This window comes from Elephas maximus, chromosome 9 (assembly GCF_024166365.1).
Source record: "Elephas maximus indicus isolate mEleMax1 chromosome 9, mEleMax1 primary haplotype, whole genome shotgun sequence".
Classification (NCBI taxonomy): Eukaryota; Metazoa; Chordata; class Mammalia; order Proboscidea; family Elephantidae; genus Elephas; species Elephas maximus.
The window spans coordinates 61,329,768-61,353,065 of record NC_064827.1 but is presented as its reverse complement, the minus strand read 5'-3'; the positions used below and the strand labels follow the sequence as shown (position 1 = coordinate 61,353,065).

Here is a 23,298-nt window from a genome sequence, read left to right as displayed (position 1 = left end):
AACAGACAGCTCACTCCCAAATGGGACCATAATCACAGGTACAGAGGCTAGGATTTATGGCACATTACAAAAAGGAGGATAATCAGATCACAAAATGGAGGACAACCAAACAATACTGGTGATCATGGCCTAGCCAAGTTAACCCATATTTTGGGAGGACATGAATCAATCCATGATAAAATCTATTCTATGAACAAATGATTTAATGTTCAATAGAGTTGTATCCTGAGCTTATTTAATTTAGGCAATGCTGATTATATGCATTCAACAAATTATAAAATATAAGGCAAGTGATTCTTCTTGCTTTTCCAAACACACATGGCAGACTAGGGAGCAGGATATGGCAGAGCCACTGTGTCTTCTGAGTCGGTAGCAGTCCATGTATGTTGCTCATAATATAAGCATCCCATCATGCCGAGTGTAATTCTGCTGTTTAACATTATGCACTTTTTGGTTTAACATGTCCTGTAAGCTGAAGCTAGCTAGTTCATCTGTTTTGCAACTAAGGAAAGAGAAATTTCTTTAAACACTGGGAGGAAAATGTGGATATTTTGGACTTAATGACACGATGTTATGCCCATCTCCCAAGTGGCAAATTCTTAAGGGAATTTGAGTGTTATTTGGACTCTACGAAGTTTTTGCCCCACTTGTTCACTTCAGAACCTAACTCACTGTATCTAAACTCACTGCAGCTACCAAACACCACATGGATACTCCAGTCCTTTCAGTAGTGCCAAGAAAAGTTTTACCCCAATGCAAAGTAGATGGAACATTTACGTACCACATGGAAGCATCACATGCCCATAATGCATTGCATATTCGTAATGCAACTCGATTGGAATGTGTAATTCTCAATAAATATGAACATTCAAATCTCAAAGTAGATTTCACGAAGAAGTGGAGCACATACATCATGTAATTTGATTTTTGCCTAATATTACAGCACAATGCAAAGAGTGCTAAATAGCAATTGGAGATACCCAGTGATAAGTCTTTCCCCACCTCCCTGAAGAATGAGCAAGTTTAGCCAGAGTAGCATTGAATGTCAAGAGTTTCTCCAGGATAGGAGACAGAGCAGAATTCCATCAGGACTCTTCTCAGCAAGGCCCAGCTTGCCTCTAGGCCATTCTTATCTCAAAGGAAACTCAACTGGGATCGAAACAAAAAAAAAAAATTACAAATATTTACTGAATCTTGACTATGTATAAGGAGCTGTCCTAGTTACTACTACCGACCGGTAGTAACTAGGACAGCTCCTTATACATAGGCAAGTCAGTAGTAGTAGCAGCCTAGTTACTATAGAATATTGAAGGAAACATAAGATAGAGAGTTTTTGCACAATAGTACTTCCTACCTAGTTGGAAACAAAGTCAAGTCCACATGAAAAGTACCAAGTAAGTTATAGATAGGTAGGAGGTCATCAGCTTTTATTCATCTTTGTGTCCCTGGAACTTAACCTAACACCTAACACAAAGCTTCAACGATTGTGGTTGAATGGAACTGAATTTTCTAAATGTTTTTCTTGTCTAAAATGACTTCATCAAACATCATGTTAGAGTGGCAAGTGTACAAGACGAGGACATGGAAGGTTAGGGTCTCAGTTGGGCGGGAACTTTTTGGAAAGTCTTTCATCTCTTTGGTTAACAATAGCCTTCTCATTTGTATTCCCATGCAGCCAACCTCACGGGTTTTTAGAGTGGAAAGCACACTATATGGTTGTTTGTTCTTCTGGCAGTCCATGATACATTCAATATTCTTCGCCAACACCATAATTCAAAGGCATCAGTTCTTCTTTGGTCTTCCTTATTCATTGTCCAGCTTTAGCGTGCAAAAGATTTCCTTCTGTATTCAGTGTATTGTTCATTTGTAGATGGACTCTAGAGTAAGACTGTTGTTGTGTGCCGTCAAGTCGATTCCAACTCATAGTGACCCTATATATGACAGAGTAGAACTGTCCCATGGGATTTCCTAGACTGTAATCTTTACAGATGCAGATCTCCAGATCTTTTCTCCCATGGAGCAGCTGGTCGGTAAGAATCATCAACATTTTTGGTTAGCAGCCGAGCACTTAACCATTGTCGCACCAGGGCCAGAAGAAGGAGTAAGTCTGTCTTGGAAGAAGTACAGGCAGAGTGCTCCTTGGAAGCAAGGGTAGCAAGACTCCAGCTCACATACTTTGGACATGTTATCAGGAGGGACCAGCCCCTGAGAGTGGGTTCACTGGGTTTTAAAGACTCTTTGAGGAACCTCCACTCAATTTTAATCAGGATGAGCAAAAAGTAGATACCGTTTTCTCTCTGCCTCTACTTTCAGATAAATTGCTAGTCTCATTGAAAGTAGTAATCTTCAGTCATCCAGTTGTCTTTCACAAATAGAGCAAAACAGAATCTGCTTCTCACCATAACAGAGATGGTTTAAGGAGGTGCTGGCTTCCATGTTCCCACCATGAACACTCATAAGTGATAGTTTTTAAATTTAGAAGGTAAATTTTTGAATTTCCACCAGGCCAGGAGCAAGGTAGGATGATCATTTTGTGTTATCATCAACAAATCTAGAGTCCAGGTCTGACACTGTATATGCAAGATACTGTGATGAAGCAAGGCTGGAGTCTGCAGGAGAGAGAAGACAAGCACACGACTGAGTGGCACGTAAGGGCGAGATCCTAAGTGTTATGTGAGAAGAATGGGTAAAGGGCTCAAGGAGTTCAGATGGGGAAATGGGGAGGGTACATGAAGAGTTGGCATTTGTACCCTTCCCTTTAAGCAGTTTGCCTACTTGTATAAGAGAGTCCATTGAGGAATGGTCTGCAGCGTAGGCAGACCAACTGGAGGGTTCTGTGAACATCTGTCTTCTAGATATGCCTCACTTCATGGGGCCACATCTTCCTTTCTGGCTGGGAATCTCACGGACAGTGTGTCTGACACTGCATGGTCCCTTTGAGAATCCGCTTCCACTCTTGCCCCCTGCAGCCCAGGCCATTCCTTACCTAACAGCAATAATGAAGTTCTTGATACATAAATTGGATTGTCCTCTTGCCTTGTTTAAAATTCTACTTAAAACATTGAAAGGGCTATTGTGTTTAGAATAAAATCCAAACTCCTAACCACAGCCTCCAAGGCCAACAGTGGTTTGGCCCTCTTTTCTTCTCTGCAGACTACATCTCCCCTTTCTCTCCCCCACCAATATGTCAAGCTCTTGCCAACGCCATGGCCTTTGCTCAAGCTTTTTCCTTTGCTTGGAATGCTTGCCTCCCTGCTTTTTGCATAGTGAGCTCCTTCTCGTCTTTCAAGTTTCAGTGTAAATGTCACTTCTGACATTATTCTGTTTCTGAGTACTCAATGTGTAATTATATTTGTGGTTTTTGTAAGTCTCTCTCACTGGACTGTAAGTCTGAAAGCTCAGAGACCATGTGGTCTTCTTCAGCATGATCTGTCTAGCACCTGGCACAGTGCCTAGCATACCTAGACCTGTATAAGCACCCTGAATCCTCCTCAGACAGGGCCATGGAGAGTGGCGGGCATTGTGGATTTAGCTCCTGTACCACTGTCTCAGCTTGTCCCTGGGCTGAGCCTTGTTGAAGCCCTGACCTCCTTTTTTTGTTTCCTTCCTCAAACTCTATGTCCTTTTCACTCTAAATTCATGTCGTTTCCTTTTTAATTAACTTTCTTCTTGCTCTGTCTTCTGGACCATTATTCTTGCTTCCCACCTGGCATGACATCTCTCTATTTTGATGATCCAGGAACAGATACCTTGAGGCTGCCTCATTTGCCTGGTCTTTCTCCAGCAGAGCTGCTGGGTGGGTTTGAACTGCCAGCCTTTTGGTTGGCAGCCAAGGGGCATGAATCCTGGTTTCCCCATGTCTTTGCATATGACCCTCACAGGATGCATGAGTCTTGCAGAGACAGGGACTTTCCTTTGAGTTGGTCAACCAGGGTGGGACATGGCCTCTAAAGTCCACTAATAGCAGAGCCAAATTCTCATTTGATCTTTAGAAATGCCTTCTGAGGTAGTTAATAGTTGGGTATCATTTTTCATTTCACAGAGGAGTTTAACGATCAGAGCAAGGAAGAGAATTATGTCACCAGTTTATGTACCAATATGAGAACCCAAAGAAGGCCGATTCCATGTAGAAGCAGACCTAGTGAGTCCTAGAGATGGGAGGCATTGATGAAAAAGCTAGAGGACCCTAGAAGGAGAGGGGCGCTTGAGCAAACATACCTTCCTGTGCAGTGTGGTCTAGGGCCCACCCAAGAGAGTATTTGTTCTTGCCAAGTCAGCTCTTCCTGTTATGAGATTTTCTTAGTGGAGCTCAATCTCACTTCTACAAAGTTGAGAAGGGTTTAAAAAGCTCTGACACAAATGAGTGCATTCAGGTGTAGGGTGGCAGATCCATTTCAGTGCACTGCTGCCTGATTTTTGGTTTTTTTTTTTTGTAGTGGTGGGCTGAGGATTCCGAGACCACATCCAGACTTAGCACGGCACAGTGCTGTGATTGATTAAAGGTGCCCATCATGGCTGAGGGAGGAGAAAGTGACAGCATACATATCTTGTGTTTATTATCTGTGTTCTAGGTGATGGCAGGTTTTGCTTATTTGAAATACATTTTCTGGCACCTCACTCTGCCGATCTTATAAAACATTTTTAAAAACTGTATTGATTTACTCACCACATGCAGCCAATCTCTTTTGTTACCCATTTGCCAAGTAAATGTCATTAAAATTTGTCTCATACACATGGTTGGCGTCACTTGAGTGTGCAAAATGTGTGCGATGAGTGATGACATTGGTTGTAAGGCTGCCACAGAGTGGTGAAGTGTGAGCTTTGGAATTGGAAAGATCTGTGTGGGTTTTGTGTGTGTGTGTGTGTGTGTGTGTGTGTGTGCATTTCAGTTGCCTTTGAGTAGATTCCACCCCATGGTGACCTCACGTGTGTCAGAGTAGAATTGTGCTCCGTAGGGTTTTCAATGGCTGATTTTTCAGGAAGTAGATGACCAGGACTTTCTTCTGAGGCAGCTCTGGGTAGACTCAAACCTCCGATCTTTTGGTTAGTGGCTAAGTGAGTTAACTGTTTGCACTACCCAGAGACTCTTACTTAGTTGTGTAACTACCTCTAAACCTCTCTGAACACCAGTTTCCTTCTGTAGTGGGGCATAAAATATTTTTCATCTTATAGAGTTATTATGAAGATTTGATGAGATAAAGAATACAAAGCACTTGGCACTGTGCCTGACACAGTAGCTGCTGGATAAAATCCAAACTCATTTTAGTAAGAGGGTTATAATCTATTGCAGAGTAGCAGGTAATTTTTTTTTTTCTAGGCTGTAATTCTCCCCCCATCCCACCGACCAGGTAATTTTTTTTTTAAACAAAATTTTAAGATCTTTCTGAAACTTCCTACCATCAGGTGGGAAGCTCTCAAATTCTTCAGCTTTCACTTTACCTCATTTGTGGTTTTCAATTAAAATATTCTGTTTATAAATAGATGGAAACCCTGGTAGCTTAGTGGTTAAGTGCTGCGGCTGCTAACCAAAAGGTTGGCAGTTCGAATCCACTAGGCGCTCTTTGGAAACTCTATGGGACAGTTCTGCTCTGTCCTATAGGGTCGCTATGAGTTGGAATCGACTCGACGGCAGTGGGTTTGGTTTTGGTTTATAAATAGAACATTAAAATTAAGCGTTTTAATGTGATCTTTTGAACAAAGATTCATATGTAGCTCAAAGCATAAAAAAACCATTATCACCTCTACAAATGGAAGATCCTTACAACAGATATGCTGATAAGCTCTTTTTTTTTTTCCTAGCACTCTTGTTTTTATCCACCCCATCAAACCCTGGTGGCTTAGTGGTTAAGTGTTATGGGTGCTAACCAAAATGTTGGCAGTTCAAATCCACCAGGCGCTCCTTGGAAACTCTGTGGAGCGGTTCTACTCTGTCCTATACGGTTGCTATGAGTCAGAATTGACTCGACAGCAATGGGTTTGTCACCTCCTCTGCAATTTCTGAGATGCTCAGATCCTAGCTGTTTCCACATTAAACACTATTTGTTGAGAGTTAGTGTTGTTATATGGGAATTTTTCTCTTTCCTCCAAATGAGCTTTCTCTGTGAATATAATCTGAAGGAAATGTATTGTTAGTCAAGGCTAACGTCATGGAAGACTTTAGAATAAAAAATAGATGAAAAACTACTGTCTTGAGGACAAGTGGACTGTTTTGGTACTAATGAGCTCGTTAGCTTGGTTACAGCAGTTTAAAAGTTCTTCTTGAGCCCGTGTTTCATGACATAATATAACCCTCTCATTTTCATTTGACGATTGCAATAACATTTCCTAAATTCAACTTACCATATAGTGAGATGTTAGATTCTAACCCCCAACATCAATGAGCTAGGTAATTTAGCGCCCAAGTGACCCTGGAATGAAGGTCTAACTCTATTTGGTTAAACCCAGAACATGCTGTAAAAGGAATAAACTTTGTCATAGTTCACAGCTTTCAGCCCAGTCCATAGGCTGTATTACCTACATGTCAACATCACGAAGATTAATGTTCACAATAATATTAAGTCACATGACTGCAGGGCAAATTTAAAAATATATAGGATGTAGGCACAACCCACAAAAGAGCTTACAGTTTGGTGGGGGGAGAGAACATTTTCACAAATGAAACAGTTCACTAACAAGTAAAAAAAGCATGGGTGTAGTGCGCCATTACCTGATTCAGAACATGAATGTAGTATCGGATTCTCGTGTTAATCTGCCTAGACAGTGTGGGCCTTTATGACCTACCTCATTACACCGATCTCCAGGTGGTAAGTTAGTCCTCTGATTTGACCCTAAGGCTTGATAGAGGCTCATTTCTCTTATAGTTGGGTAAAGATAAAAACAGACTTGAATGTGACTCTTCAGTTTTCACACTTTTTGCTGCTTTCTCAGAACTTTACATCTAGTACTGGTTTATTTTTTTAGTGAGATTTTTTGGGGTCAATATCATAAGTGAACTAAGTCTACTATTAATTCCCGGAGCCCTGGTGGTACGGTGGTTAAGTGCTCAGCTGCTCACCAAAAGGTCACAGTTCAAATCCACCAGCTGCTCCTTGGAAACCCTATGGAACAGTTCTACTCTGTCCTGTAGGGTCACTATGAGTCAGAATCGACTACCAGTGCTCCTTAGTTGTTGATTAAAAAGTTGTTGATTAGATGCGATAAATTGCCTATACCTTTCATCAAACAGACTTCCTTCTGGAATGTATTTTTGGGTAGAATTTTAAACCTTGCAGTGTGGTTAAGCATCTTTACCTGCAGGATATGAAATACAATTGTATTATAAATTTAGCCCTTGAAACTGGCACAACACCTTTTGTCCCCCAGAGAGACCTTATCCTGAAGTTAACTATTTGAATAAAATCACAGACAATGAATAGTGAGGAAAAATTCCCAGCCTTGCTCATAATTAATTGACTGTATTCCTGACGCAGATTCAAACATTGCTACTTAATAATGTAATTAGTCAGAGGAACTTGTGCTTCACTGAACACCCCTCTGTATATGCAATGCGAATTTGTGCTGCTTATTTTGTTTCTTCCCCTTGGATATAAACTGTTTTAAAATGGCTTATTTCCTTGTGATAGTGAGGGTTTTGGGGCTTTTCATATGGAATTATGTTTTTGTTACCTACAGTGGGGCCTCTGTTGGATTGATTTTTGAGTATTTCTCAGTAGGAACCTCCTGATTCTCAGGTTCCATTTGATCTAAGTAGGAGTGGCAGTGGTTGCTGTCTCTCTCCATTATGTAGGGAGTATCTATTACTGAGCCCTGTTCCAGGCAAAATCCAGGCTCTTGTTGTTAGTTGCCGTCATGTTGGTTCTAACTCATAGTAACCTGTAAGACAGAGTAGAACTTCCCCATAGGGTTTTCTTTGCTATAATTTTTACAGAAGCAGGTCACCAGGTCTTTTCTTCCATGGAGCTACTGGGCGAGTTTGAATCGCCAACCTTTAGGTTAGCAGTTGATTACAAGCCGTTTGTGCCACCAGAGCTGCCTTAGACCCCCATATCATGGGGTTAACACCAGCACCAAGAAGGCTTCAGAGGCCACACAGTTATAGGGGGGAAGTCTTATTTCCAGCATCTCTCTTGCCCTGGGAGAGTTCTGGAGACAAGATTGGGCAGGAGGAGTTGTTATAGAACCCTTCCAGACTGGTTTGAATGCTCCTTCATGCAAACATTTCTCCTCAGGTTTTAGCTAACCTGTAAGATCAGTCCCAGTTAGGGCTTAGAGGCTGTCCAGATTTAGTGGACTTGGACTTTGGGGTCAAACAAACCTGGGTTTGAATGCTGGCTCTGCCTCTGGTAATGACTTTTGAATGTGACTTAAGCTCTTAGGGCCTTCATTTTTCATGTCTGTAAACTACATGAGAAAAAAAAAATACCTTTCAGGATTTTCTGTGAGGAATAAATGGTAGTTTTTATTATGGATCGACTTGTGTTCCCCCCGCAAAAAATGTGCATCAACTTGGCTAGGCCATGATTCCCAGTATTATGTGATTGTCCACCATTTTGTCATCTGATGTGATTTTCCTGTGTGTTGTAAATTCTACCTGTATGATGTTAATGAGGTGGGATTAGAGGCCGAAATGTTAACGAGGCAGGACTCAGTCTACAAGATTATGTTGTATTTTAAGTCAATTTCTTTTGAGATATAAAAAAGAGAAGTGAGCAGAGATGAGAGGAACCTCCTACCACCCAGAAAGAAGAACTGGAAGCAGAGCACGTCCTTTCCCTGCACTGAAAACTTCCTAGACCGGGGGAAGGTTGATGACCAGGACCTTCCTCCAGGGCCGACAGAGAGAGAAAGCCGTCCCCTGTGTGATGGTTAAGACTGCGTGTCACCTTGGCTGGGCCATGATTCTCAGTGTTTATATGTAATCACTTCCATGACGGGATCTGCTGTGAGTAGCCAGTCAGTTGAAAGGGAGTTTCCTTGGGGGTGTTGCCTGCTTCTGAATATAAGCAGACATTTTGGCTTTTTGCTCGTTCTGGATCCTGTGCCTGCCTCCTGCTCACCCGACCTCTGTTCTTGGGACTTGAGCTATCAGGTTATCTGCTGATCTTGGGATTTGCAGATCTTCACAGCCTGTGAGTAGAGCCCTGCTCGCTGACCTGCCAATCTTGGGTTCACCAGCCCCTGCGGCCACATGAAATTGAAGAGGCCTCTATCCTAATCCACAGACTTGGGACGTTCCAACCTCTATAACCGCGTGAGCTGTTTCTTTGATATAAATCTCTCTCTCTCTCTATTTATATCCTTTACTGGTTTTGCTTCTTTAGAGAACCTGGCCTAAGACACCCTGGAGCTGGCACCCTGAATTCAGATTTCTAGCTTCCTAAACTGTGAGAGAACAAATTTCTGTTTGTTAAAGCCACCCACTTGTGGTGTTTCTGATACAGCAGCACTAGATATCTAAGACAGTGTCTATCTAGTAGCCTACCTGGCACTTAGTAGAATTTTGATGAATGCTGTTATTATCATTCATATTATTGAGGCTTGAACACATTTTCCAGAATCTCCCTGATATTAGTTTCTGTGGGGCTTTTTCCAGGTCTCAACTACTTGGTGTTTGATAGGTGTGAGTTACCCCTGTTGGTTAACAGATATTGAGGTAATGTGTTCCTGTCTTGTTTTTTGTACCTATAATTTACTAATGTCTGTTTTCTTCCTTAGAGGCTGTTATCACATGAAAGTAACATCTGTGGCATCTTGAAAAATGATGGAGTAGTAGCAAGCTATCAATGAACAACAATTTACTGAATATTTACTGTATAAAACATACTATTTTAGATAGATCTTGTGGGGGATACAAGAAATTATAAGACAAAGATTCTGTCCTTTAGGAATTGTCCATATACTTGGGGATACATCACAACATATTCATAAAAAGACACTAAATCCTTTAAGGCAGGAAATAAAGTCAAATGAATAGTATAGATAAGTATTTTAGATAATTATTTTTGATTCCACTCCTTCTCTTACCTCCACTAACAATCCATCACCAGGAACAATCAGCTCTGCTTCTAATACATCTCAAATACATCTTCTTCTTTCCACATCTATCATCACCTCTCAAGTCCATCCAAGACCTCACCATCTCTCTCTGGGCTCCTACTATACCCACTAACTGATCTCTCTTCTTTCACTCCTGTTCTTCTTCCATTCATTCTCCACCCAGGAGACAAAGTGGTCTTTTAAAAACTGAAATCAGTAAGTTTAGGATGGAAGGGTATGTACTGTAGTATTTCAGAGATGGAGCAACTCTTCAGAGGCAGTGGGTTTAGGAGAAGAAATCGGATAGACATGGATTCAACTCCTGGCCATCAAATGTCTACCTATATGACTTTGGGTGTGTTATTTAACCTCTTTGAGCCACCTTAACCCGTAAAGTGGGGAATATAATCCCTACTATGCAGGGTGACTGAGGAGTAATGAGTTATCAATTAGGTGCCATTGGGATGTGTGTGATATGTGGTAGCCAGTCACACCATTGTTTAATTCAGATTCTCAGCTGAGGGTGTGCATTGAAATAAAATTTAGAGCTTTGTAGAAATTTGGATGCCAAGATCCCAACTCACTGTTACTGAATCAAAAGAGTTCTCTCTGGGTAGAGGTGGTCGGTGGGACTCCAGCATGTGTGTTTTTCAAAAGCTCTCAGGTGATTCAGATGTACAGCTGTTGTATGGAACCATGAGTTTAATCCAAGCCATGCTAGAATTTTCTCTAAACATATTTTGCCAAGGGACTGTCCAACTTGAATAGCTCTCTGGTGGGAACTCATAGAGCCACAGATCCAGACTGCTTACCACTGGGATATCTACCTGAGCCTTTGAACCCTAGTCTCTAAAGACCTGACCATCAATCTCTCATCAACCCAGTGAGTTTTGGTATTATTATTATTGAATCTTGCCATCCCATCTAAAACCACCATGCTGCTCACTCTTCTTGGTCATGTCTAACATGACCAAGTCTGGTTATTTTCTGTACTCTCATCCCTTTAGTATCTGTGCTTTTTCTGATTCAACTATCACTGGGTTACCTTCCATACCTCTCCACTGTATTCTTTAGCATTCCAGCTTCAAGGTACTTAAACATACATAAACCTATACCCTCAGCCTCTTCACTGATGCTCCCTCTACTCCTTCTGTAACTGAAACCTGGCTTAAACTATAAGATGTTTTAGATATCAACAACAACTGGGCAGTCTTATGAAACATGAACTGCCTGTTTGGTTTGTTGCTTGTGTATATACACATATGCTCATGTCTTGGGATGTTTTGAGTCAATAGATATGTCTAAAGGTTTGATGCTGGGAAAACATAAGAGCCAAGGGGTCTTGTGTCTGCTAAACATGTATGAAAAGGGAGCAAAACTCTGAGCAAACATGGGACTCAGGAGGTACAAAGGGTTGGAGGATTTATTAAATGATCATCTTGTTCTAGTCCCGTAACTGCTAATGACTTGGGTCCGCACTGAGCAGGGACATTTTTTCATCTTAAAGCTAAGGAACTGGTCAGGTAGGTTGGGCTGTTGTATTGAGGTTGTTACGATAACTACGAAGACAACAGATAAGACTGCTCTGGAAAGCTTCCATCAAGAAAGTAACTCTGGGGCTCTGCAACAGACAAGCATCCATGAGAGGACTGAGATGAGTACAATTCCATTAAATCTACCAATTCTGCATCAGAGACATTTAAGAGAAGCCACTTATTTCTAAGGCCAAGAATGGATGATGGGGCGATGAGAACAGATTATACCATATTCTTTATTTTGAATGCTTTATCTGAATAAATGGACTTCTGTTTTAAAAGACAGGCTGTCAGGAGTGCATAATTTTCTGGTTTCCTACAGATTGGGGAGAAAACTAAAAAATCAGAATGAGCGCTTAAAGTTATGTTTTTCTTTCTGTATTTAATCATAAATGGGACTATTGGTTATATTTAGAATTATTACTGCCATCTTATATTTATTATGCTTTCTTTTTTTTGTTGTGCATTATGTGAAAGTTTACAGAGCAAATTAGTTTCTCATTTTATACTTTGTACATAAGCGTTTCATGACCTTGGTTTCATTCCCCACAATGTGTCAGCACTCTCCTCACTTCCACCGAGGGCTCCCTGTTTCCTTTCATCCTGCTTTTCTACCCCTTCCTGCCTTCTTTGTTCTCTTTTGATTGATTGTTCTAAGGAAAACATTCCTCTCAGGTGTTATTGTTTATCTTATGGACTTGTCTACTGTTTGGCTGGAAAATGGTCTCCAGGAATGGCTTCAGTTCTAGGTCAGAAGACTGTTTTAGGCCTATAGTCTCGAGGGTTCCTCCAGTTTTTCTCAGACCAGTAAGTCTGGTGGTTTTTGTGAATTTGATTTTTCGTTCTACAATATTCTCCTGCTCTCTCTAGGATACTCTATTGTGATCCCAGTCAGAGCAGTTGGTAATGGTAGCTAGGCACCATCTAGTTCTTCTGGTTTTGGGGTCATGTAGGCTGTGGTTCATGTGGTCCATTAGTCCTTTGGACTAATTGCTCCCTTGAGTCTTCGGTTGTCTTCACTCTCTTTTGCTCTGGTGGGGAAGAGAGCATTAGTTGTATCTTAGGCGGCCGCTCACAAGCTTTTAAGACCTCAGATGCTACTCACCAAAGTAGGATGCAGAACTTCGTCTTTATGAACTATGTTGTGCCAGTTGATGTAAATGTCCCTCCAGTCTATGATCCTTTGTCTTCTAGTCTAGGAACTTCATCCTGTAAGGTGTTTGGTTATGTCTAAGTGGTTTCCCTGGCTATACCCACCTATATATCAGCCACACCTCATGTATGTAGAAATATTCACCACCAAACCTATATCTGCCAGTAGGTGTGTTCCCTTAAATCCTCCCACATCTCTTGGTATATCTATCTACCTATTTATCCAATTGTAAATTACTGTTTGTTAATACTATTGTTGCAGGATTGTCCAAGCTACAGTACTTACCGTAAAAAAAAGTAGTTGCCCTTTATTCTTGTGTTCCTCTCAGTGCCCTCTCTTGCCTTGGTCATGTTGTGCTGACTTCCCCCATATTATGTATTGCCTTTCCCTTTGCCAATATTAACTCGTGTCCTCTATCTAATTGGTAATTTTCCCTCTCTCTCCCTCTCTCATCCCTGGTAACCATCAAAGAATTTTTATTTTTATTATGCTTCCTGAATAAAATTGTATCTCTGAGCTCCTCCGCTGCTGTATAACATGAGAAATTTAGACTGCTTTATTTCTTCTCTTCACCTCTAAAATGCTTAGATTTTATTGAAATAATTTGGAATTTTATTTTCAAATCACTAATTTTCTTATATCTATACACTTTATTTCTAAAATCCTTTATAAATTTTTTTTTTTTTTTTTTTTTTTTTACCAATAGTTATATCAAGCTCTTCAATCACAACTAAATGATTATTGAGGCTTATCTGTATATCTTGCTGATTTCATTGCTCGGTAGTGTTTTTTCTAAAACCTGTTCTTCCCTTTCTTAGGATATTTATTCTGATTCTTTTGTTGTTGTTGTTAAACTGGAGTTATTTTTCTCCCCCAAAAAGATACATAGATGGATTTTTATTTTAAATTCTAGAACATCTGAAAAAGATTTTCTTTTGTTCTGTAAAGTATGATTTGTCTGGGTCTAGCATGGTAAGAACATAATTCTTCTTCTTCAGATAGTTCTCTATAAACATATTCCAGTGGTCAGAGCTCCAGAGGATTCAGAGTTCCAGAGGAGAAATTTAATGTCAGTTTTATAATTCCGGAAACCCTGGTGGCGTAGTGGTTAAGTGCTACAGCTGCTAACCAAAAGGTCGGCAGTTTGAATCTGCCAGGTGCTCCTTGGAAACTCTATGGGGCAGTTCTACTTGGTCCTCTAGGGTCACTATGAGTCGGAATCAACTCGACGGCAGTGGGTTTGTTTTTTTTAATAATTCCAGGTTTGTCTCCCTCTCTGCAACTGATTTTTTTCTTTGAAAGATGTGTATAAATTGAATGTTTAGAGGGTAAATATTTTCACCAATAATTTGCATTGAAAAGCTCAGAGATTTTGTATGTATTTCCTTTAATCTTCAGTTGACAACACCCCCGCAATTGCATTATCATCTAATCAGGAGTTAATGATCTGAAAATACATAATAAAAGGTACCAGAAATTCTCAATATTTAAAAGAATTTTACAATGGATTACTATATAGACCAAGGAATTTGCTAAAATGTAAATGATCTCATAATTTGACTATCCTGTATGTGCATATGTTTGTAAATTTTATTAAAGTCAGACGTATCTGTTTTCTGTACTTCTGGATAATCTTGAATTTTTTATACCCTCCAGTTTGGTGGGGTGTTTTTTTTTCCATATGAATAAACTCTATCATTATTAATTATTTATTTCTAAAATATGAATTATAGGGCCGGAAGTTGGGGCTCATAACTAATGCTGGACCACTTCCCATTGCAGAGATCGACTGTGGCAGCCCTCCGGAAGTGCAGCATGCAGTCCTGGAGTGGAATCGTAGCTCCAGCCTGGGCAGTGTGGCTCACTATGCCTGTCAAGAGGGGTTCGAGAGCCCCGGAGGGAAGATCACTTCTGTGTGCACAAAGGAAGGCACCTGGAGAGAAAGTGCTTCGACATGCGCAGGTACAGACTTCACTCTGCTGGGCTTCTGTTACCTGGGAGCAGAAAAGCCAGGGGGACATGAAGCCATTCATTTGCTGCCTTGCTCTGTGTACTGCTCTTGGCTGGGTCATTTACCTAGGTGGGCACCTGGCTTTATGTATGTCAGATTAATCCCAAAGATTTAGAGCGTGGATTGGGAAAACAAGTTGGATGGAAAATTTATATGTATCTTTTGAACCTTACTTTAAATCAGTGGTTCCTGTCTGCTCTGCTTGGCTGGCTGAGAAATTTTTCTCCATGAGTTTTTTCTCGGCGGACATACTTAAAAGTTGTGACTTAGCACATGGACACAGCCTTTCAGAGAGAAAGTGGTATAAATGCCATTTATTAGCTGTGTGTCTCTCTGAGCCTCAGTTCCCTCATCTATAAAAGTGGGGACGTAAAATCTGCCTTTTCTACTTCAAACGGTTGTAGGGGAATCAAAGGAGATAATCTCTGGGGCACATTTTGAAAAGTATAAAGCACTGTGCACATGTTAGGTCTTTTGCTGAAATTGCTAGCCTCACTTGAAGAGGACCTTCTCAGGAATGAGAAATGTGCAGAGCCTGTGCAAATGGCTTTATTTTGCACATCTGCCTCCGGGAGACAAGGTGGGAAAAGGCAGTAATCCTTACCATCAGTGATAACCAGTTGAGGGAGGTAATAAGGGCTGTCACATAGACCTGAATGGCTCTGGGAATATATTTCTAGATGTTGGCTTGCTTGGCTCTGATGCCACATCTCTGAAGAGTGAAGCCTCAAGGTAGCTCAGGTCTGGGTCTGTGGTTGACTAGCAGCATAATTGCAGTAGAATGTCTCTGGTCTTGCCAACCAAAGTTGACTGTAGGGAAATGGGGCCAGAGCAAATAAAATGTGTCCTTCTGATTATTTGTCTATTACAGCATGGTTAGTAACCATTTGGGGGATAGGAATTTGATGAAATTTTTTTATTCATTCATTCAACAAATATTTATTTAGCCTGTATTATCCATGAGGAGAGTCCATGAGTGGTCCAAATGGTTAACATAATCGCTGCTATCAGAAGTTTGGCGGTTCAAATCCATGCAGAGGCACCCAAGAAGAAAGGCCTGATGATCTATTTCTGAAAAAATCAACCATTGAGGACCGTATGGAGGACAGTTCTACTCTGACACACCTGAGGTTGCCATGAGTGAGACTTGACTCCATGGCAGCTAATTTTTGGTTTTATCTGTGAGGTACTTTGCTAGGCACTGCCTTCTCGAAGTTTATAGTACAATATGGTAAACAGCAAAGAAATACACATACATATACTTATAATGTTTTACAAACAAATTCAGGGTGTTTGTGGACCCCTGAAGTCCTTGGACAAAGGCATCCCTGCAGTAGAATGGGACCACAGCCCTGTTGCTGAGGCCCTGCCTGTGCCATGAAATTCCCATATCTGGTCATCTCCCGTGCAGATGCAAGAGGTCATAAGCTAGAGACTCCAATCATAGAAACACAGACAAGTAGACCTGAATGAGAACCCAGAGATCTAGGTCAACCTTCTCTTAGAGATGTTGCCCAGGACTTGCCCAACTTGCACAGAGAAGTAAGGGCAAACTTGTAACTAATACCAAAGACTCCTGGGTCCCATTTTAGTAGTTGGGGAAATTGAGAAGAACTAATACCGTATTGGGCCAGACCGATGGTCAGTACAACCTATTATTGCATCTCTAATAACACCTCCAAGAGTTATTTGTAGGAAATGAGGCAGCTGCTGAGGATGCTGAATTCAAAAGTTTGGGGAGGTCTTCCTGGCATAGAGCTAGCTGTGAAGCCACTTATAAGGGAGCGGGGCATAGCTTCTGGACCCTCAGCCATTTGCTTCGTTGCTCAAGCTGTTCTGCCTCCACCATTGAGAATTCAGTGGGGGTAACAGGGATTAGTCACTACATGAAAAACCAGTGGATCTGCATCGGGCATAGTAAGCTATTAATTAGCTGATGCTTGTAGAGCACTTTGAAGAACAAACATGTTATGTAACTGCTAATTATAATTACCATCCTCAGCCTGCCGTCTTTCACAAAGTCTGTGACTCCAGCTGCAGCTGTTTCCATGGGTCTGTGCAAGATCTTTGATTTAAAGGAAGAAAAGGCATTCTCTCCGAGAGCTGTGATCTGTCTGTGAGGAGGCCTGTATGCCCTCCATCAAGACTGGCAGCTAAATTCAATTTCCGCCGACAAAGGGGTGATTTACATGCTGATTAACTCATGGTGCAGTGCAGATGATCTCTGGGTGGGGAGGTAGGAGAGGCTTCTGGAAATGCAGTGAGAGGTGTTGATCAAGATGGTGCTTGCTCAGCTGTACCCCTTCTTTCTTCTTTTTCCTCCATTTTCCACCCATTTTTTCATCTTCCCTTCTATCCCAGTCAACTTTGTATATTTTGGATTTATCTTCCTGGCGTGCTCACTTTTGGCTCCCCTCCCCCATCTTCTACTTTTCTGTCCTCTCTTTGAATGCCTTCTACCTGTCTTCTGTGGTTTTGCTCTGTTTACCCTTCTTTCTATAATTACATGTTTAGTGCTGAACTGAATGGAATACTATCTCTTTACCTTACCTGGATTAGATGTAGTTACCTTACAAATATTTCTGGAACCCCTATTTCATGGGGTTAGTCGCACAGACCTCTGAATGTTTTTAATGGGAGGTGAACTCCAGCACGGTGGTGGGCTCTTTTTTTTTTTTTGTCTTAAAGCCAGTTTGAACTGGAAATTCCAGACAGCTGGGAATTAGGCAACTGCTTTAGTGTCTGGAAAAACCCCAGGTGGAAGCTTGGTGTTCAGTGAGTCGGTTTACCTTAAGATCAAAGACTACTGATTCATTCTTGATAAGACTGTCCCTGGCTTTCATTCTGCACAGGTCATTTGGCTTTTTAAGTTAATAATTATAAGGTTGAAGCTCACCAAGCTCTTAGGAGAGTGACATCTCTACTGGAACACTGTTTATCTGCCAGGATCCTTTCTGTGCCTCCTAACCTGACCCAGGCACTGCTCCAAATGCCTCCAGGACTCCTGTGAGCCTCTGCCACTTCTGTTTTGTTGTTGACCATCCTTTCCAGCCCAGGGGGTGGTCACTTGCAGCCATGCTCATTTAAGATGGGAAAGAAAGGTCAGCTGGAATAAATTAAAAAAAAAAAAAAATTTTTTTTTTTTTGACACCTCTATATGGACAGCCACATGGGCCGTATGTCTCTGAATATGTGTATAATTTTTGGACCATCAAGCTTTATAGTTGCCACTGATTGAGCACCAATTTATGTGCCCAGGACTCTGCTAGGTGCCTTAACGCTTGATTTCCTTTAGTCCTCAGAAAAGCCCTGTGCAGTAAGTATTGTTATTTTCGTTTCATAGATGAGTAATCTGAGACTCATAAAGGTTAAGCAACTTTCACAAGGTCATTCAGGAAATGGCAAATGGCAGAGCGAGAATTTCTACTCAGATCCAGGAGCCCTGGAAGCCCACACTCTCTCTCTTAAACCAGTGTTTCTCACGCTTGGATTATGTACATTACACCCTAACAATTTTTGCCATCTCTGAGTATCACACATAATAACCTTCTTTAAAGCAACTAGTATTTTAACTTAAATTTATAATTAAAAATTACTGTTTAAAGAAACTTTGTAATATATGTCATATTAGGAATTTAATGAGCTAGGTGTATTTTTTCTAATATACACAAAAATCAACACATAGTAAACATATAAAAATTTATTCATGTACCACTAAAATCATCCTAAAGTGTATAACACATTGTAGAAAAGCACTACTTTAATCTATACTATTAATACCTATCTTATGTGACTCTAAATTAAGACTTAAAAAAAAAAAAAAGACATATCAGAACTCTCATGGCCAAACATGCACTTTTATTCAAAGTACTCACAGTGAGAAAACATACCCCGATTTCAGTGATGCTGCCATTATCAAAATGTGTTTGTTTTAGAATCCCTGTTAGGGAATTGCCTTTGGAGGTAGTTTATGAGTTACATTGGAAGATCAGTTATATTACTCTTGGAATCTGATGCTTTTTTTACTAGAAATGACGTTGAGCTTGACTGTCTGTTTGGGTCACCTGAATTTGTTCTCTACGACCTTTAACTGTTTTAAAAAATAAAGAAGGATATAAAATTGAGAACCAAGAAGGTGTACTAGGACTGTCCCTGTCCTTGCATAATGGGACTTCTGAAAGAGTAGTGAGCGCTCACAGTCTCTGTTTCCTCCTCCCATTCTCTTCTCAGCCTACTGAAGGGGAATCAGACATCCAGCATCCCCACTTCACTATAGTTCTCTCATCAAGCTTGCTAATGGCGAACTTTTGGTTAAATGTATGTCCGAATTTCAGTACTCATTCCCCTTAACCTTTCCATAACATTTAACATTGCTGATCGTCTATCCATCCATTCCTCATTCATCCATCCATTCAACCAATCGACCAAATAATAAATAATTTGTGAATACCTATGTCCAAGGCATTGTACTAGATTCTGGGTATAGAGAGGTAAACATGGTCTTTGCTATCATAAAGCTTACATTCAGGAGAGAGAGACATTAAACAACTAATTTCTAATTATTTTGTTATTACAATTGTAGTAAGTACCACACAGAAGCACTGAATGTTAACAGAATACTACATATGTGTGTGTGTGTGTATATATACACATACAAATATACACAGAATCTAAAGCAAAGCAAAGGTACCTTATTACCCACTGATACTTTAGTTCCCCCAATCTAATCCCAAATTCAAATCTAACCCCAGATTCAACTGGACCCTGTGGAGGCCTTCTCTTTTTAAGCCAGAGGGGCCTAAGTATCCTGCAACTGGACAGGCCAAAGGTCTGCTCCACCTACTTCTACCCAAAATCACACCTCAAATCTAAACATAACACTGTGGGCACTCCATCAACGGGAGAAAGAGCAATATGAGAGTAGGAGAGAGATTGAACTTGCCCCCAATGCCTTGATGACCTGCTCCAGGCCTTTTTTGGGTAGGGGAGAGGAGATCATGGGATGTGGGTAGGGAGGAAGGGCTATAATTTACCAGGAAGCATCCTCTCTTTCCTTGACTTCCTAGACATTGCTCTCTCCCAGCTGACCTCTGATGACTCTTTTGTGTTACTCCTTCTCCTCTGGTCTCCCTGTGGGTTTGGTGTTTCCCAGGGTTCTGCCATTGGCCCAGTCTCTATCCTCACCTGCATGCATGCCTTCAACTACTATAAACATATTGGTGACTTTCAAGGCTATTTTTTCACCTGGATATTCTGCAGATAACTCAGTTTTTACATGTCCTAAACACAAATTCTTTATTTTCTTCTCACAAGCCTGGTCTGCCTCCTCCTATATTACTTCTAAGGACAGTAAAAAGCAATCCATTTAGACTCTTAAGCTGGAAGGCTGGCAGTTAGCCCTGGACTCCTCCCTGTTCCTTATCTCTCACCTCCTATTGAGTCTCCAGAACTGTTCCTTGTTTTGTAATGCATTTGCTTATTTTGGTCTCTTTACTTCTTTACTGAATAATTGCTTCTAGGCAAAGACTCTTGGCTTTGGAGTCCGACAAATCTAGTTTTGAATCCTGACTTGGCTGTTTACTAGCTGTATGACCTTTGGCAGGTTACTTAACCTTTCTAAGCCTTAGGTCTACACAATGAACACAATAATATTTAGTTTAGGGGTCTTTTTGAAAATTAAATAAAATTATACATCCTATCTGGTCCATAGTAAGAACTCAGTAAATGTCAACTCTCGTTACTGGTACTATTGCTTCTTATGACTTCTGTGAGGATGAGCTGAAGTGTACCAAGAGCTAGCAGTGACTGGCACATAGTAAGTGCTTAGTCAATAGCACCATATTCTTTCCTTATGACCTCCAGCTCCTCTGCACTCTAGTTTCTCCTTCAAAATACACCTGCATAATCTTTCTAAGGAGTTCCTGAGTGGTGCAAATGGTTAAGGCGCTTGACTGGTAACTGAAAGGTTGGAGGTTCTAATCCACCCAGAGGCACCTCAGAAGAAAGCCCTGGTTATCTACTTTTGGAAAATCAACCACTGAAAACCCTATGGAGCCCAGTTCTATTCTGACACACGTGGGGTCACCACGAATTGGAACTGACTTGATGGTAACTGGTTTATTCTTTCTAAGGGGGCAGTGATGGTTCAGTGGTAGAATTCTCACTTACCATTTTGGAGACCCAGGTTCGATTCCTGGCAGATGTACCACATACTCAGCCACCACCCATCTGTCAGTGGAGGCTGGCATGTTGCTATGATGCTGAACAGGTTTCAGCGGAGCTTCCAGAGTAAGACAGACCAGGAAGAAAGATGGGGCGATCTACTTCTGAAAATCAGCCAGTGAAATCCCTACCGACCACAATGGTCTGCAGCCGATTCTAGGGAGGGTGTAAGACTGGGCAGTGACTTATTTTGACTTTACAGCAGCTAACGATGACAACGTTTTTTGTTTTTTTTTTAACGATGACAACAGTCTTTCTAAAAACCAAACAGTTCCTATCATTTTCCTACTTTTTGCTCTCTACTGCTCGTAGGAATAAGCCTGTACTTCTTAGGCTGGCAGGCCAGGCCTTTCCCGGACTGACCCTGTCTTCCCTCTGCAACCTTACTTCCTGTCATTGCTCCTCCTCCAGCACATGGCACTGCTCTCTTACCACTCTGAATATGCCAAACCCTTTTCAGCTCCAGGCATTCGACCTGCTGTTCTGCCTGTTTGAATGCCTTCCCCACTCTTCAACTGACTCATCCATTAAGGTTGTACCCCCAGAAGCCTGGTTCCCCGGGTCCTCTGGTGAGAGTTGCTGGCTTCTTTCTCTCTGCTCTGCAGTACTTGTCTGTAGCTTTGTTATAATACTTTTCAAGTTGTAATTTACCTGCTAATGTTTCTACCCTCCTCTAGACAACACGCTTTTAGTTATCATCACACCCTAGTGCCTGGTGTGGTAGGAAGCTCAGCATTTGGTAGCCATTCAGTTAATGTTGAATGATGAATGAAGAAAGAGCACAGGAGACAGTTCCAAAGAGAACTTGCAGAAATGTTTTCAGTTATCAGCACTATTGGAATAATAGCATAGCCTCCCAAGTAATCTCTCTTAAAAGGGCAGCGTTAATGTAGGTGTTTAATTCCTGTTATGCTTATAAAGAATTCTTTCCAATTCATTTGTCGACACCTGGAAGGAAAAGCAACAAACCTTGTTAGCCTGCTCCTTGAGATAAAATATCTGACATCCCTATAATCGGATCTGAACAAACCAAGCTGCTCTCTTTGAAATGCTGAGCCTTCTCAGAAATTTAAGTCCCATCTGTTGAGAGAACATGGCACAGGCTGGAGGCAGATGGCATCTTTGAGGTGTCATTTGCAGTTGTCATAGTGAATGAGCAAAAAGGAAAGAAAAGAAAGGAAACCTTCATGTCTGTGTCTCCGTTCTAAGCTCTGCTTGGGTGGTAAAGGGGCCCAGAGTGAGAAGGAAATTTGCTTTTCTGGCAAATCAGAGAGATGAAGGGTGAGATATTTTCTTTTGCTTATGGGCGAGGTGGCAAGTTAGTATAAGAGATGTGTGAGCAAGCAGAACAGTCCAGAGTCCAAGGGCTTTAAAGGGCAGCAGAGAGGGAAGGGGCCAGGAATATCTGAGGCTTGTTCAGGCTAATAAAAGACCGATGCCAAAACCATTTTTATTCTACCTGAGGGAGTGAACTGATAAGTTCTTTGCATCTCTTAGGGTACCTATGTCACAACTGGAGTATTTATTTGATTTTAAATTATCTATATACTATGGGAAGAAATGTTGATATAGAGACCCAGGAATGCTTTAGACAGCCATAGATGACCCTCTGGTATCTCTCCAGGAATTTGCCTGCTTTTTTTTCTCTCTGCTTCCACTTATTCTCACTTACTGATAGTGGACATCCAAGGCCAGGTAACGTGGAACAAAGAATCTTGTAATGCTGCCAATAGTATGCCTTAGTAAGGATGCAAAGTTTCCTATGGGAAAAGATATCAGTACACCAGGGTCAAACCAAAGGTGGCATTGGTTTTCAGTAAGGAGAAATGGGTTGGTCCTAAAGATGTCTAAGGTTCTTCAAGGCAAGCTTCCCTTCCTGCTTGGAGGCTGAGAAAAGATTTAAAGAAGGGAGAGGAAGGAGCTGTGTTGAAGAGTCATTTTCTGAGACAGAGAGTTATCTTTCCCACTCTTCTTGATGAGTGTCTTACCTTGGGTTTTCCAGAAAACAGAACAGAGTGCTTATGTTTATTATGCAATAGGGAATAAAGTCCCAGCAAGCAGGAGTGAGGACTAAGGTGAATGAAGCAGAGCGGGGTGAGCCAATACAAGGGTGTTTTATTGTACTGGTCTCCGCTAGGTGCAACTGATTGTTCTAACTGTGAACTGTGCCTGGAGAAGCTGGAGAACCTACGTAGCTGTAGGACTGCCCTTTGGGGGAAAGGAAAGGGGAAAAGATTTATGCCCTAGCTCCTGTCCTCATGGGGTGTAAGCTCCCCCACGCTTCCATGTTTGGACATGGGTGTTGCAGCAGGGAAGCCCTAGAACAGGAGGCAAGGCATGGT

General features: G+C 41.3%; 1 protein-coding gene across 3 annotated transcripts in view; it reads left to right on the top strand.

The window, feature by feature from the left end:
- The window catches only part of SUSD1 (sushi domain containing 1), a 145,956-nt gene that overhangs the window by 37,601 nt on the left and 85,057 nt on the right, over nucleotides 1-23,298 (top strand). For all 3 annotated transcript variants that reach the window (XM_049895617.1, XM_049895616.1, XM_049895615.1), the window contains exon 6: nucleotides 14,506-14,685. In XM_049895617.1, the coding sequence (XP_049751574.1) occupies nucleotides 14,506-14,685 (180 nt within the window). The remainder of the gene's footprint in view (nucleotides 1-14,505; nucleotides 14,686-23,298) is intronic.